At 47.6% G+C, this 16,866-nt stretch overlaps 1 protein-coding gene across 3 annotated transcripts; it reads right to left on the bottom strand.

Annotated features, from left to right (window-relative positions):
* Nucleotides 1–809: 809 nt before the first annotated feature.
* LRRC14 (leucine rich repeat containing 14) lies at nt 810–16,840 on the bottom strand. Of its 3 annotated transcripts, none has more exons than XM_072999438.2 (4): nt 16,700–16,840; nt 5,460–5,829; nt 3,784–4,419; nt 810–2,216 (listed from the first exon to the last, which is right to left on the bottom strand). In XM_072999438.2, the coding sequence occupies exons 2-4, from the start codon at nt 5,780–5,782 to the stop codon at nt 1,646–1,648; spliced, it is 1,530 nt and encodes a 509-aa protein (XP_072855539.1). In that variant the 5' UTR covers nt 5,783–5,829; nt 16,700–16,840; the 3' UTR covers nt 810–1,645. The 3 variants fall into 3 exon arrangements, with proteins under 3 accessions (XP_072855539.1, XP_072855540.1, XP_078248166.1); XM_072999439.2 differs by lacking the exon at nt 16,700–16,840 and adding an exon at nt 16,619–16,651; XM_078392040.1 differs by lacking the exon at nt 16,700–16,840 and adding an exon at nt 15,549–15,692.
* Nucleotides 16,841–16,866: the final 26 nt, after the last annotated feature.

Here is a 16,866-nt window from a genome sequence, read left to right as displayed (position 1 = left end):
TGGATATCTCACTGGATGAAGAGAGTATGTCACATGCTTGCACATTTTTTGTGTGTGCTTTTGTACGCTCTTTGGTTGGTCCGAACAGACGTAACTTTTGCTGGGAGCTGAAACGACTGAACTGAGGCATCGTACAAGAGGCACTGCATGAGAAGCCTCCCTGGAAAACACAACGATGCTAGAAAAAGTGGCAGCACCAAGGAAAGAGGAAATCGAACACAAGACAGACGGGCAAATTAATCGGAGCCTTGAGTTGGTCAGAGCTCAGCAGAGCTGTTCATCACAGGCACTTTGGAGGTTGTTAATTCATGGGACTGCTGCAAGTCAGAAACCAGTGGGCAGCAGGTAGCATAATTCCCTTAGAAAATAAGTTACAGCCTCAGCTTCAGTACAACTGTCAATGTTGAAAAGAAGGGAAAAGGACCTGCGGCAACAGGATGACTACAGAAGCACAGAGAGGGAGTCCAGCAAGACCACGGTCACATGTTCTGTCGGCTTAGACGTCGGGTCACGATTAATTTGGTTCCTCGTGGACTTTTGGGAAGAGACAATTCTCAGAATCCTCCAAAAGAAGACTTTGAACATAGTAGCCCCCAAATTGCTTTGGAAGGTATGGTCTATTGAAGTCTGGATAGGATGGAAAACAAGGCAGATGCCTTACCGGAATTACTGATTAAATTGATCATGACAAAGCAGGCAACACAGTGTCATACAGATTCCTCTTTTTAACGCACGCATGCGCGCGCACACACACACACGCACACACACATTATAGAATACCGCCATCTTCATAAGCAGACACCAGACACTCGCAGTGGAATCATCTTTTATTTCAAGTCCAGTTTGCCATTAAAAACTCCCCTCTCTCCTGCTCTTCCTAGGATCCAGTCACCCTTTGGATTCTGAGGCTGCGCAGCCTATTCATCAGAGGGGCTACATACAATAGTTCTCGAAGCATCCAAGCAGCTTCCACCTCAGACAACTCACATCAATACATTAAAAGGACCAAAAAAAGATGATGCCAACATGATTAAATTCTAAATAAGATGTTATAAAATAGAAGTTTGTTTGTGGGGATTTAAAAAAAAAAAAGCCAAACAAAAAACTGACCCCCAGGTATTGCTGCATGCACCAGAGAGGGCTTCCACCATTCAAAAACCAAGGAAAGAAAAAAAAAATATAAGATTTTGGATCTGGCCTTCCGTGCTGGCACCAGTCTTCAACAGAGACGCAAATGCACGAGCTTCGCCTCTCATCCCTTGCTGCCTCTTCTCCCCTGGCCAGCCCTTTTTCCAAGGATGGGAAGGAATGCAGGCTGGCCCTGTACCCTTCGACCCCTTTAAGACTAAGGATTGTCAGCAACCAGGGATGACACTCAGCCAGGAGAAAGAGCAGAGAGAGGCTACTGAGGTTGCACCCTGTCTCTCTTCAGGTGTATTCATGCCAGAAGAGAGCGTATAGGCAGCCTCTCTCCTCACCGTCCCCACGAATATCCTAGCCACCCCTTCCGGCTGGAAAATGTGAGGGCAGAGGGGCCGGCAGCACTGTCCCGTTGCATATTCCAGGGAGAGGCGGAGAGTACTGGTGCAGTCAGGGGGCAAAAGAGGGGAAGGGGAGCATTTCAGATCTCTTGGCACTGGCACGACTATAAACTAAAATAGTCCAGGCTATTGTGGCGACAGAGGTTTGTGGTCCAGACGGCGTCAGCCCGGTTTGCGCTCAGCAGCATTTGCTGGAGTTCGTTGCTGACCCGGGAGAACTTCTCCTCGTCCACCGAGCCATTGAGGAGATTGGAGGAGGTGGGGGGCCAAGGCAGGTCGTCCGCATAGCAGTCCACCGGGTAGGGGTAGATGACCAGCTGCAAGTCCAAGAGGGCCAAGGTCCGGTGGAGCAAGTTCTTCAGCCCGGTGGTCGAAATGGGATTGCCAAACACGCCCAGGTAGCGGAGCCGGGAAAGGCGACCCAGGACAGGGAGGAGGGCGTTCAGTTGGGGGTCCAACAGGCGGCACTCCATAATGTCCAGGTGAAGCAGGGTCGAGGAGGCCTCCGTCAGCAGGTTCAGGAAAGGCTGGAGAAGGATGTCCGCCAGGTTGTTCCCGCTGAGATCAAGTTTCTTGAGGGCCGGCGTGTGGAGGCTTTGGGAAAGGTAGGCGAAGTCGTTGGGCAGGAGGTAGCAAAAGGCCAGCTCCAGGCTCTCCAAGGGGTTCTGCAACTCTCTGCAGCCACAGAGAAGAAAATATTACACACCCACCACAGGCCCCTCTCAAACCCCCTCCACAGCTATGGCCCTCATCCTCTTGCGGTTCAAAAGGGCTCTGTCAACACTGAGAGGTGAGAGGCACGTGCTCCGCAGATCAAAACTAAAAATGTTCTGCGCCTCTGAGAAACGTCACAACATCTCATCCAGGAAAAGCAGTCCTGGTGGGAACACAGCTTGAGGCTGGCTGTGAGGGTTAAGAAAGCTTCCCCTTTCCCGGCTGCTTGGCCAGACTTTACCCCAGCGTTCTCCCACTTGCATAGGGCTACACAGTTTACCAAATCATGAGAGAGAGGCAGGGAGGGAGAAAGAGAGAGCTTGAATGCTGATCCTCTCTGGGCCATTTCCCAGAGTTTAGCAGAAACCTCCAACAGAAAGCACCTGCGCATTCTGCTCACAACTGTGTGCCTTAAAATGCCATTTTTCTCTGGCACGGCAGAGAGAACATGACAGTCAGGTGAGGAAAGTGGCTTTCACCCTCTCTCCAACACATCTTCTGCATACACAATAGGAAACCCATGCTCCTCCCCCACACACCTGTGGCTTCTGAGGTCCACCCAGTAATGTAGTGGGGAGGAGCATCCAGAGGAAAAGACCCAACTGGAATGGGGGGCAGCCCCTAAGAAATTATCCAACTCCATGGAAACCCATGTCTCTTTTAACAGAAGTCCTATGGGAAGAATCTGGGGAAACATAGAAAGACTGAGAAACGGGGGTGATGCCACTGCAGCCAATATACTGCAGGCTGCCCCAGCCAGCTGTGGGAGATGGGATGCTGCTTCCCTGGAGAGATGAGGTGAGAAAACCTGGACAAACATGAGCCACACTGGCAGTGAAGAATTTCAACTACCCTGAGATACCCCCGAGAGAAGCCTTGAATGGCACGTCACCTCATCTCTTTGGGGAATCTAACATGAAACATTAAAACAGGTCTGAAACAACTTGCAGCTTTATAGGGAACAAGCAATATTTTAGCTCCAAACGGCTGATCTATTTAAACTAGGTTTCCCTCCCTTTCTTCTTAGAAAGGACACAAAGGCTGCTTGCACCACTGAAGAGATTTAAGACACCTTCAACTGGGTCTGGAATTTAAGTGGAAGCCAATATGGTTAAGGGTAGGAACTTATATTTAGTCAGCAAAATGTACACCAAGAAGTCGTTCAGCCATCCCCTTCTGCAGCAGCTAGTTACAACTCACTCTTCAAGGCATGCTACGCATGTAGCATGCCCAAGTAGCTCAAATGGGAGACGAATCATGTGTGAATCGCCGTGGCTAGATCTGCCTTCTTGGTGTACCAGCTAAAACTAGGCAAAAGCTGCGCCATTCCAATGTTAGGTACGATGGTCATTTTCGGGCAGGGGACGGCGACCCGTCCCATGTTTTCTCTGGGCTGCACCTGACACTAGAAGCTCAAGCGACCTACGTGCACAATTGTTTCCTCTCCCTCCCGGCCCTGCTGTATCCACCCATTCCCAGGGGGTTTGACTTCTCTCCTGCAAAGATACAGTCATCTTGTTCCACTCACCCGAGCAGCTGCCTCAGCTTCCCAGAAAGCCTGGAGGAGCCCAGGTTCAGCTCCTTGAGGCACGGCAGGCGACTGAGCTGGGTGGCAAAGTACTGCAGGCTCCCTTCCATGCCCACGGTCAGGCGCCGGACGTCAATGTTGCTGTAGGGCAGCTTCAGGCTGGCCAGGTTGGTGAACTTGGCCAGGTGGGGCAGGACCACTCTCAAGCCTGAGAGCCCGAGGTTGTTGAAACGCAGGTCCACCTGACGGACGCCGACCGGGTCCAGGAACTCCAGCAGCCCCACGGTGCTGGCAATGGAGAGCTCCTCCGCTCGGAAGTCCCGGCACCTCAGCCGCAGGGCGTTGCCGCTGTTGACCTGCAAAGCATCCTTCAAGACACCATAGGAGGTGCTGTTGACGAAAAGGTCCACCCAGACGTCGACCGAGACGGGCTGAGGGGCGGGCACGGCCACCGACTTGCTATAGGGGCCCTTTCGCCGCTTGGAGGCCCGCTTCATGCGCTTGTTCTGCTGCTTGGAAACGTCGAGGCAAGCCTTTGCCAGGGTGACTGTTCGTGACCAGAGGCTCATGCTTTCGGGGCCCTGCCCTTCATCCTGGAGACCAGTCATGTCTAGAACCTTCAGCCTCTGCTTCTTGCTGGGAGAGAAGCCAAAAAAGCAAAGCCATTAGAGGAGGAGGAGAAGCAGCAGCAGCAGCAACGGGGGCTTCCTCCCGCTTCACTAAAGAGCCACCTCTCTGCTTGGCTAAGACCAGCCAGACACAACGAGGCGGGGCCCACTGCCCCACAGCAGACGGAAATCCTACTCCTCAGCGGCTCCACTGTTTCCACATCAAAACAGAACTTGGCCCATGAATGTGCCACGGACAGGTTGACTATCCTTCCTTCTCCTACTCTGTTTTAATCTGCAGCTCCTTCTGGTAGGTGAACTCTCCTGATATACTGAGCAACATACCACACCCCATGATAAGCACTACAGGATCTCTGAATAAGGAGGTGCCCTTTGTATGGCCCAGCAGCACTCGGGATCTTTATAAAAGAGACAGCCACCTGCCTACTTACCTTTCTAGCTATAAATAAGACACGCAAATATGTTATCATCCCACAACAAAAGAAGCAGAACACCAAAGAGAAGGAGGAGGAGGCTGAGCTGGCAAAACAGACCGGTGAACATTAAGAAGATGTCTGTCCACAAGCATAGCATATTTAACTGTTAAGAATGCAGGGTGCCCCATGAGCTTCAATTCAGCACCTATCAAAAGAGCAACAGTAACCGTAATTTTTTTGGGGGGGGGGATGCTGTTCTTTATAAATTTTGATTTTTGCTGAATTTCTGTAATAGTCAAGGAGAGATTAGGGCATCTTTATTGATAAGAAGCTAATGAGGAACAAATAAAATGACTGAAATTATGCTAACAAGGGCACAGCAGCTCCATAGCCCATGGAGAACAAACTGTGGGCCCTCATAAAGGGTACAAAAATGTAAAGGTGTGAAGACAGCTGATTCTAGAGGCTCACACTACACGTCAGTTGTTTTTTTAGCTAAGGTGGAATGGTTCCCCTGCCCATGTACTTCTAGCAAGTCTATAGGGAAGATCAATACAGCAGTTCCCCTCGCCAATATAGCCTCCTTCTTCCCCTTTAAGGAAAAAAAAGGAGCAAGGGAAGCCTCAGATACCTCTTTGTGCCATGGCGATCTTCTAGCATCTTAATCAGATAGGTCACGACTCCCAGAATAACCGCTTGGATGCACAACTTATTTGGCTTCTCTCGGATCAGGGGATACTCGCAGTGCTGACACTTCCTCAAGAGCTTCTGGAAACTGAGTACCGGGAATGGCCACGTCTGCACCAGCTGCTGCAGGGACGGCGTTCTCTTGTCAAGGAAAGCCGCCTTGAATAAGACGGGATACAGCTCCTTCGGAATAAAACCCAAGGCATCTTGCAGGGTTGCGTAGTGGGAGACCACCTTCTGCGCACACAGAAACACTAAGGAGCGCATGGCTGCAACTGGACAGGCCGCAAGTTGGGATCACAGCTCGGCATTAACTGCGGGAAGAAGACAGAGAATTTTACTTACATTTCTCTGCCACCGGAAGAAAAACCATCAATGCCATTTTCAGTCTCTCCTTATCCGCCTTTTCTCCACAAGAGTATCAGGTGAGGAACTAGTTTCAAGGGTACGAAAGGGTCTGAACCTGGCGTCATGCGCTATGTTAAAAGCCACTCAATGCACCTGCTCATCGCGCTTGGTTCAAGAAGATGTTGACTTAAGGGACTTCCACAATGAACAATTTTTGTCCAATGAATGGCTTTCATCCTGTTTTATTCTAAAGCCTTGGCCATATTATTTTGTGGTTTTGAGTACTATTGAAGAGACACAGACAGAACACTCCAAAACAATAGTCTAAATTTCGAGGAGGAGAAAACATTGGAAGGTCTCCCCTTTGATAAGAAGCAGCCTTTAAGAACTTAGGAGAGGCAGCTTTAATTGTTTGCTTTTTGTTGCCAGCCTTTGAGCAGGACGCGATAGAAATAAATGTCCCAAGGGTTAACCATGTTACTTTGCTGCAGCAAGCCCAATGGAAAGTTTTATGGTACCTTAACAGCTAAATTGTTTTATTTGACAGACACTTTCATAATCCATTCCTTCAGATGCAGAAAGGAGGCGGTGACCACCCAGGGAAGTTCCTCCCGAATAAAATGTGCTTGTCTTTGTAAGATACCGTAGAGGGTGAAGGATGTTTCACAGTTTTTACTTACTGAAGTAATACCGGAGCCGAGTGCCTGTTACATTTTGCACTGTGGCTCTACACTGTGAATTTTGTTGTATGTGTATATACTTACAATGACAATAAATTATTATTATTATTACATACTGTATATTCATTGTCATTTTATGACACTGTTCATTCTGTTTTCGTAATTAAAAAGAGCAGACACCCGAGAACGGGGTCCAAAACCAGAAATGTCAAACTCATCTCAGTTAAAATGTGGCACATACTGAAAGAGAATCAAAACCTCTCAGGTAATTTCTCCCCTTTCTACCTTTTGTCTATAAATATCTACTTAGTACTGATTGGATTAGCAATGCTAGGGCTTCAAAAATGGCAAGACATTGATTGTTGGCACCATGAAGAACACATTTCTGACTCAGTGTGCCATTCTAGAGCTACCTGGATGATGTGCCGCCTCAGAGGTTCACAGGTGCAAAGCGCCAAGCTAGATCACACGCCTTCAGAGACATATGGATTCTGATGTTTTCCTAAGAGTCCCAGGGCCAGTAGCCTTGTTGTGGCTCTGGTCTCTTGGGAACAGGATGACTCTGACCCAGGGCCATTTATATGAATTCAGTTACTCCCAAATACCTCCAACCCAATGACAATAGGGACTCGAATATTATAGACCTATTGTGCGGTTGTGGCAAAGGAAGCTCATCTCTCTAGCATCTCTGGACCTGCCTAGCATCAGCCACCAGAGTATTCTCCAGTGATCTTTATTATGCCTGCTGGGATCCACTTCCTTTGATTCTGCAAACACAGCCCCTTGTACCTGCCCCAACTCGCATGTCGTAATACTAATAGGGTAGAAGATGAATGAAATCAGGACATACTATGTAATCAGGGTTACACCTTTCTGTTTGTGCAACTTGAGGGTCGGTGATATCGGCCAGGAAACACTACAGAAAATTTCTCCCCCAAATTTTCATGGCTGAGTTTTTCCACACAGAAAAATATCCTTATCTAAAAGAGACATTTATCATTTAAAAAAAAAATTCATTGGCAAGAACGTGACCCAACATTTGCCTCTCTTTGAAACCAAACTATGCGGTGCAAGGGATTCTATGCAGTGCTACCAAAACTGGAGGGGCCGCAACAACCCTCATAGAAGAGAAATAATCTCTGCTGGCAGTAAAGGAGCAGATACATAGCCAAAATTAGCATGTCCATTTTTAGCGTCTTTTCCCTCTTCAATGTAAACAAATGATGTAAGAGAAACACATGTTGCTGTAAAGAAATAAAAACAAGTCTTCTAATAAAAATCCAGATTGCTGCTGAGGATACGGATGTCCACCTCGCCCGTTCTGAATCTGCCTCACCCACCCTGGCTTCTGAGAAGAGTCAGAGTTTGGCTCTCCCTTGGAGAGCAGAAGTTGTCAAAAAAAAAAATGTGCGACAATTAAGTTGTATATTTTTACTACTCAGCTGTGAAATCACCATAGCAGTGCCACAATTTTGTATATATTCATACTACCCTGTTTCCCCGATAAGACCTAACCTGAAAATAAGCCCTAGTTTTTTCAGGATGCTCGTAATATAAGTCCTACCCCAAAAATAAGCCCCAGTTAAGCAAAGCCCTGTCCTCCACCCTCGTGAAGCAACCAGAAGATGACATGACTGTAAAATAAAACAACCCCTAATGTGTTTTTTTGGAGCAAAAATTAATACAAGACCCTGTCTTATTTTCGAGGAAACACAGTAGCACAAATACTGCCCCTGAAAAGTAGCTAACCCAAGATTCATGTAAGGCAGGGATCTCCAAACTACAGCTTGTGGGCCACATCTAGCCCACCTTGCTGTTTTATCCTGGTCATTCCCTTCAGCCCATGCACATGTGTGCAAGAGGGGTGCGAGCAGGGGTGTGTGCATGCATGGGTGCATGCATGTGTGCAGGGTGTGTGTGTGTGTGCACGTTCCTGGTCCTTCGGCCCTCAAAAGTGTTGAAAATATCCAGTGTGGCCTTCACAGTCAAAAGTCTGGAGACCCCTGATCTAAGGCAATGAACACATGACGTTCTCCTTTTAATCTGCAACTAACTCTGTAACTTCTCCGAGTTCCTCTGAGAACCCTCCTTCAGATTTTCAAGACTATTCATTTGTCACTTACACACTATGTTTCCAGCGTTAAGGTTCTATAAGCAAATAATTTGAACTGCTGTTCTCTGGGACAATTTTTTAAATATGCAGAAATGTGGTTTTTGGTAGTCAAACTCTCATTTAATTTTCTGTCTAAGAAACATCAACAGCATGCAGAATCCTTTGATGATATAAAGGTCTCCTTGTTGGTTGGAGGCACACTCCAAATAAGACAAAGACTTAATCCTTCGAGTCTGATCAGCTTTGACAAACTCCTTGAAGACTATTTTTGTGGGATGTGATTGCAATAGAGTAGTCCTAGAACGAGCTGGAATTTTCAGCATGCATACATTACTGAAACAGCGACGTCTACGCTGGCTTGGGCACGTTGTGAGAATGGCTGATGGTCGGATTCCAAAGGATCTCCTATATGGAGAATTAGTGCAGGGAAATCGCCCCAGAGGGAGACCACAGCTGCGATACAAGGATATCTGCAAGCGGGATCTGAAGGCCTTAGGAATAGACCTCAACAGATGGGAAACTCTGACATCTGATCGTTCAGCCTGGAGGCAGGCAGTGCATCACAGCCTCTCCCAATTTGAAGAGACCCTTGTCCAGCAGGCTGAGGCAAAGAGGAAGTCACAAAGGAAGCAAAACCAGGAAGCTGGACAGGGGACAGATTGGATTTGTCTCCAGTGTGGAAGGGATTGTCACTCTCGAATTGGCCTCCTCAGCCACACTAGACGCTGTTCCAAGTCCTCCATACAGAGCACGATACCATAGTCTTTCGAGACTGAAGGATGCCTACAATTGATTGCAATACTACACATATTTACCTAGGAGTAAAATCTACTGAATTCAGAAATGCTTAAGATTTGAACTCACAGGCCCGGTGCTTCAAAGATGCCTTGTGAAAAGCAATCGGACAGGCTCTGTGTGCAGAAGGTTCCTGGCTTGGTTTCTGGCATCTCCAAACAGGGCTAGAAAAGATTCTGCTCCAAAACCCAGAGTTGCTTGCAAGTTAAGTGGTGGTGGGGTCGCTGACTGCACATAAGGCACCTGCCTATATCGCTGTTTTAAGAGCTCTTCTTCAGCTGAAATGTACCTTAACCTTTAATTACAAATGTAAACCACCTTACAAAATAGCGCTACCCTGAAGCAAGTCTTGCTAAGAGAATTAAGAGTATTTGATTCCTCACTACCATCTTCTATTCCTTTTTTTTTCTCCTGCCAGTGTCAGAGGGGGGGAAAAAGCCTTCTGGACTGCAAAGGCTTGCTTGCCGGCTGAATGAAAGAAAAAGTCAAGCTTCACCCTCTGTTCTTCCAAGCCTTGCCCTGAAACTGGGGACTCTTGTCTGCTCGCATGGATGAGCTGCCACACAAACATCTCAAATGTCTCCCACAGGATGCCTCTCCTGACTTCCTCCAGTGGGTATTAAATCAGAAGCAACCTGATGCCATATACCAGCAATGGGGGATGAGACTCGTGGAGCCCTCAGCTATAACCACTAGTCTCTCTTCTTCATCTATCCCATTCCCATCACAATTGTCCTTTTAAATAAAATCTGCAGTTGGAGTGTGCCACAAAGACAAAAGGGATGGGGTTGTGAATCAGGGCCTAAGCCTGATCTACAAGCTCAGCAGGATGAAGTAACAGAATAGATACCGTAAGACAGGGGTTGTCAACCCTCAGTCCGTGGCCTGGTGCTGGTCTGTGGGCTTGCTGGAACTGGGCCGTGGATCTCCGTGCCCCCTGCACGCATGACACACCCATCACGCAAACGTGACATGCCCCCACACATGGGTCTCGCTCCCCCTATCCATCCCCGGCCCCAAAAAGTTTGGGGACCACTGCCGTAAGATACCATCCTGCAAGCAAGGGATTCTGTTTTCATGTGGTGCTCATGTGTTTCATATTATGGTCAAATAGATGGTTGTTCTAGGTTTTTTGGGCCGTTTAGTCATGTTCTGGAGGTTTTTCTTCCTAACGTTTCTCCAGTCTCTGTGGACGGCATCTTCAGAGGACAGGAGTTAGAACTCTGTGCTCTGGAACAGTTTGTTTGGGAGTTGAGTATTTATAGCTGTGGGATCAGCTTTTTGTTGGTTTCAGGAGACTGGGTGATTATGGTGATCAGGGTGTTTTTTGTTATGGGTTTATTGCTGTGACAAGGAGGAGAGATTATCTGTCACTGTGATTGATGGGTGTTGTTAGTTAGTCTTTTGTGTGCAGTGATCACCTGTCCTTGTGGCTGGGAAGAGTTCATTGACCTTTTTGCAAGCTGTATTTTTATGCTCAACTACTCTGCAAGAAAAAGGACCAGAACAGAAAGAAGTATCAGCACTGCCCACTCACAAGTATGCCAGCAGTTTTCAATAGAGTAGCCAGTCAAGCTGTGGCAGCACTGTAACAAAAATATGGCACCGTTTGAAAAAAACAGAATGGCTTCTCCTTAGCAAAGGCGTCAGACTAAGGTGCATTTTACTTCCCCAATCTATATGGAGAAGATACCTTGCAAAAAGCTAAATGAAATTCAGATGAAGGGAAAGTGAAAAACAGGTGAAAGTAGTACCAACAATTTAACATATGCAGAGTGCTGTCCTTTAAAGATGCCTTCACAAATACATTTATGCAGATTCTACCATAGGCACTGCATTAAAGAGCAATGATTTTGGAAGGCCTACTGAAGACAGTAAAAGATGAAATCATCAAAAGTAGAATTATAGTTCAACTTTAAGATGACAAATATAACTACAGAAAAATTTCATAACACTAGTGTTAATAATGAAGAATTTGAAATTGTTAAAGATTTTTTATAACTTGGTTCAACCATCTATCCAAGTTGAGACTGCAGTCAAGAAATCAGAAGACTGATATTCAGAAGAGCAGTTATGAAAGAACTAGAAAGAAAGTGTAAGGATATGGGGTTGAAGGCCAATATCATCCATACTAAGGCATTCCAGATTACTATGCAACAATGAGGAAAACTAAAGAAAATTGAGAGGGGAAAAATCAGTCATTCAAAATACAATGTTTGAAGAGAGCTTCATAGATACCATGGAACACAAGAAAGACCAATGAGTGAGTTCTGGAGGAAAGAAAGCCTGAACTCTCTCTAGAAATGAAAATAACTAAGTCAACGGTCCTATTTGGAGATTATTAAGAGAAGGCAAGATTTGAAAGACAAGAATGCAAAGAAGAGCGGAAGGCAATATGGAAAAGACTGAGCATGAAATGGACTGAGTCAATAAATGAAAACATGACCTTGAGTTTGCAAGACCTCAGTAGGCTTATTCGCAACAGGAGTTTCAGCAGGTTACAGATTTCTAGAGAAAAGAGTATCAGCAAGGGTTTGGACTCGATGATAGCCTTATCAGTTCCTTTCAATGCCACTATTCTACAGTTGTGTTCAAAATTATTCAACCCCCACTGAAACTGAATGTTTTGGCCATTTTGACATTGATTTTGATCATTCAGTCATCTTGCTTACATTTACATGAAAGAGGCACTTGTAGGTCAGAGAAATATAACCTTAAGTTTATAATGAAATAACCACAAATGTCTTTTCTGTGCTCACATCATTATTAGTTTTTATTCAACCCCCAAGTGACATTCAATCTTAGTACTTAGTACAACATCCTTTTACAGTTATAACAGCTTTTAAACGTGAAGCATAGCTTGACACAAGTGTCTTGCAGCGATCTACGGGTATCTTCGCCCATTCTTCATGGGCAAAAGCCTCCAGTTCAGTCAAATTCTTAGGCTTGCGCACTGCAACTGCTTTCTTTAAGTCCCACCAGAGGTTCTCAATCGGATTTAAGTCTGGTGACTGCGATGGCCACTCCAAAATGTTCCAGCCTTTCCTCTGCAACCATGCTCTAGTGGACTTGGAGGTATGCTTGGGATCATTGTCCTGTTGAAAGGTCCAACGTCTCCCAAGCCTCAGGTGTGTGACGGACTGCATCACATTTTCATCCAATATCTCCTGGTACTGAAGAGAATTCATGGTACCTTGTACACGCTGAAGCTTCCCTGTACCTGCAGAAGCAAAACAGCCCCAAAGCATTATTGACCCTCCGCCATGCTTCACAGTAGGCAAGGTGTTCTTTTCGTCATATGCCTTGTTCTTCCTCCTCCAAACATAGCGTTGATCCATGGGCCCAAACAGTTCTAATTTTGTTTCATCAGTCCACAGAACACTATCCCACAACTTTTGTGGTTTGCCCACATGACTTTTGGCATACTGCAGTCGACTCTTCTTATTCTTGGGAGACAGCAAGGGGGTGCGCCTGGGGGTTCTGGCATGGAGACCTTCATTACGCAGTGTGCGCCTTATTGTCTGAGCTGAAACCTCTATACCCACATCTGACAAATCTTTTTTCAGTTCCTCAGCAGTCACACGGGGACTTTTCACCACTCTACGCTTTAGGTAGCGCACAGCAGTCGAAGTCAGCATCTTCTTTCTTCCACGACCAGGTAGCATTTCAACAGTGCCCTTTGCCTTGAATTTGCGAATGATGCTTCCTATGGTGTCTCTTGGTATGTTTAACTTCTTTGCAATCTTATAGCCATTGCCCTTCCTGTGAAGACAAATCACCTCTTCTCTTGTCTTCCTGGACCATTCTCTTGACTTCACCATGTTTGTAACCACACCAGTAAATGTCTAGAAGGAGCTGAGTATCACAGTCATTTTAAAGCTGGCTAATTGGTGCTTATTATGCTTGATTGGTGCTCGGTGACATCCACAGGTGTTTTCAATACCTGATCGAAAACACCTGAATGAACCTCTCTTCTTCAGAGTGGTAGTCTTTAAGGGGTTGAATAATTGTGGCAATGAAGAAACCACAAAAGAAACATTTACTACTGTATTACATAAACAATTGATGTTATTTTAGTTGCATTTGGTTCTTTAAAACGTCCTTGTAGGATTTCATTCTGAATATTTATTTATTTATTTATTTATTGGACTTATATACCGCCCCATAGTGCTACAAGCACTCTCCGGGCGGTTTACAATTTTAATTATAAAGGCTACACATTGCCCCCCCAGCAAGCTGGGTACTCATTTTACCGACCTCGGAAGGATGGAAGGCTGAGTCAACCTTGAGCCGGCTACCTGGGATTGTATGCATGGGGGTTCTATTCAGAATTTATGCAGAAAAGTGCAATTTATGCAGAAAGGTGGGTTCAAATGCACCTTTGTGTAGCAAATGAGGGGTATCGCGAGAATAGCTGGGCAAGCTTCGAGAAGACACGACAGAGGGAGAAAATGGTGTCTGAATGAACCACGTCGTCTGCAGCACGCCTGGGAGCGCATGGAAAGGAATCTAAAGCAGAGATGCATAAGCCAGGAGGGTCTCAACATTGAATCATGGAGGGATATCCCAATTGGAAGGAGCAGAGAGAATTTAAAGGGGTCTGTTTCCGTTGCGGAACCGAGGGACATCAAAAGAAGAATTGCCCCAGCATTGATTGTTCATGGGTAAACCAATGGAGCCAGGTGACTGGATGAAAAGGGGGATCCAAAAAGGAGTGGGAAATAACTGCTTATGTCAATGGAGAACCGAAGTTAGCTTTAATTGATTCAGGAAGTGGAAAGACTTTGGTTAGAGACTTGAAAGAACATGAAAAGGGAAAGGAATTAATGATTAGGTGTATACATGGAGATGTGAAAGCTTATAAGACTGCCTTTGCTATGATTGAAATCAAAGGGGAAAAACGGAAATTGGAAATTGGAATAGTACCTGGCTTAGCTAGAGAAATGCTAATACTGTAGTTAGAAAGAAATCGTTATGTTTTTGGGAGAGTTCTCCTCAATTATCGTTATGTGGTTCGAATGAGTTAAACAAAGACGAAGCCAATGGTTATGTTAATAAAAGTTCGTTTATTAATAATCCGGACTCATCTTTTGTGTTACAAGAAGAGGAACAGGTTAAACCAAACCCCGAACCTCCTCATAGAATGGAGCAGGCTACTTTCAAGAGCTGCCTGTTTCATGTTTTGCCCGGTTGATACAGCACAATGTGTGATCACCCTTTACAAAAACAACTTATGCACTTGTGAAAAACAAGCCCATTTAGAACCACATGCACCTGTGTCAACACTAAAAAAAAAAAGCAGACATTTTCAGGGACTATAGCAGGGTTAGTTTGCAGCAGCAAAATCAAAGCATCTCGTGGCCCCCTTAAAAATTAACCATTTGGCAGAAGCTTCCATGTTAACGTAGGAGCAGGTGATGCCTTTATTGGACCATGGAAAAAATAAAACAAAAAATACCAGCAAGCTTTCAATGAGAATTCATCTTCCTCAGGCTGTGCACCAAGTTCTCCTGGGTAGCTCCAAAATTATACGTTTATATTGAAGTCACAAAAGTTTCATGGCTGTTGTCGGGGGCCATGGGTAGCTTCTGAGACAGCTGTATTCCAAATGTACACTATAGTCCCTAAACCCCTTTACAGCATTGGGGGTTGAATAATTTTGAACACAACTGTATAATCCCACTTTAAGAAGTGGGGTAGCTTCCCCACTGCAACACCAAAAGTGTCATCCGCTCTATCCTCACAGCCCCATGCAATGCAAAGCCTCCACTAAATATCCAGAAATCTGCATGATGCTCAGTTTGGTAAATCTATACGGCATCACCGAGATCTTGTGAATCTTAGGTCTGATTTGCCCTGAAATTCAAGAAAGATCCGGACCAGAAGTTTCTATGGAGAGTCAAACCGCAAGAGTAAATAAATAGGCAGGCAACTTGGGAGGTCTGGGTTTACCTCCTCTTGGGGATGTGGAGGGAGAGATCAAGATGCCACCAGAAATGCAAAGCAAAACTGGAAGTGGCTAGCAGCCCATTTCCAGTTTTTTGAGAAACGGATACAGTATTGGTGTGTGTGTGTGCTTCCTGGTGAAGGGACCCACCTGTGAGCCTTTCCAGAGGCAAAATGGCAGCCTCAGAGCCTTCCGTGACGCCCTAGAAAAGGAAGGGGCTGAAAAGCACTGCCTTTGAGAACAGACAGACAGCCTGGGGGCCTCCGATGGCGGGGTGGGGGGCAATTCCCCATTCTGGAGCAGGGGAAAACGGGAGGGGGGAAATGGGGGATGAAGAGGCCCTGAGATCCACAGGGACGGCCCTCCCCTCCCAGTCCCACCCCCTCCTTCCCTCCTTGCAGGACCCCTGCCCCGCCCGGCTGCCCCTCCCCCCCCTCTGGGGACCATCCGGACGACCTGCGAGACAGGTGCCTCCCCCTGGGCGGCCTTTTGGATGCTACAGGTCCACCGCCCGGGGGCCTGGCTTTGTGCTCTTCTTCATCAGGCCCTTTGGGGACCCGGAGAATCGGCCTCTGGCGGGGGGGGGGGGGGAGGGCGGACGACTCCCCTCTCCGCCCCCACAAACCCCCCATGAGGGGGCCAAGAGGAACCGAGGGGGGCGACGTTAACAACTGCCCCACCCCCACCCCCACGATGAAAGCCAAAACCTTGCTGAAGGATTGATGTCTTGATGGAGGGCGGGGGGGGGGCTTCTTTCTAAGGCGGGGCTCTTTATCCGCAGCCCCTTCTCCGCCCACCCAAAACGGCCGGGCTCCCGCAAGACCTGCCCCCCTCCCCTCCCCTCCCGTTCCCTCCCGGGCGCCCCTGTATCCGCGGGGACCCCAGGAGGAGCGACTTCATGGGGGAGGCCAGCCTTGCATCCCCCCCCCACAAACACTCCCGAGGCACCTACCCCACCCCGCCCCGCCCCGCCTGGAAGGAAAGGAGGGAGGGAGGGTCGCCCCGGCCTTTGTTTCCTCTCCCTGAAGGCGCACCCCCCCTCCCGCGCGCGCCCCATCTCCGCCGGCCCGGCCTCACCCACCCAGGCCCGCTGGTCTCTCTCTCACAAAGGAGGACCCCCCCACTCCACCCCACCCCACCCCTTCCAACGGCCCCTCCTCGTCGCCCTAGCAACGAGGCCTCACGAGCAGGCCTCGGCTCCCTCCGTTTGACCCACTCACCCCCGGCCGTCCACCACCTGAGCTAGCGGAACGTCCCCCCTGCCGCCGCCGGCTGGCCCACCCTCCCTCGGCTTCTCTCACCGGCGCCACGCTCCCCGGGGCTCCCGTTTCGGCTCCTCCGCCTTTTTCAGCCCATCCCGAAACGCCATCCGGCCACCGCTTCGCGTCCCCGACTGGCCTCCGTAGGAGCCCGTCTTCCTCCCTCCGCCCGCCCGGCCGCCCTCCCTCGAGTGCGCACGCGCCGACGT

The sequence above is a fragment of the Pogona vitticeps genome, chromosome 4, assembly GCF_051106095.1.
Source record: "Pogona vitticeps strain Pit_001003342236 chromosome 4, PviZW2.1, whole genome shotgun sequence".
NCBI classification, from domain to species: domain Eukaryota; kingdom Metazoa; phylum Chordata; class Lepidosauria; order Squamata; family Agamidae; genus Pogona; species Pogona vitticeps.
The sequence above is the reverse complement of the archived record's forward strand: the minus strand, read 5'-3'. Positions and strand labels throughout refer to the sequence as shown.

Bases quoted from the DNA above. Each gene is read 5' to 3' on its own strand.
- LRRC14 (XM_072999438.2), bottom strand. From the start codon at position 5,782: ATGCGCTCCTTAGTGTTTCTGTGTGCGCAGAAGGTGGTCTCCCACTAC. The intron at 4,420-5,459 runs GTATCTGAGGCT...CTTCTCTCCCAG, and splicing joins GATCGCCATGGCACAAAGAG to CAAGAAGCAGAGGCTGAAGG. The intron at 2,217-3,783 runs GTGAGTGGAACA...CTGTGGCTGCAG, and splicing joins AAGCTGAGGCAGCTGCTCGG to AGAGTTGCAGAACCCCTTGG.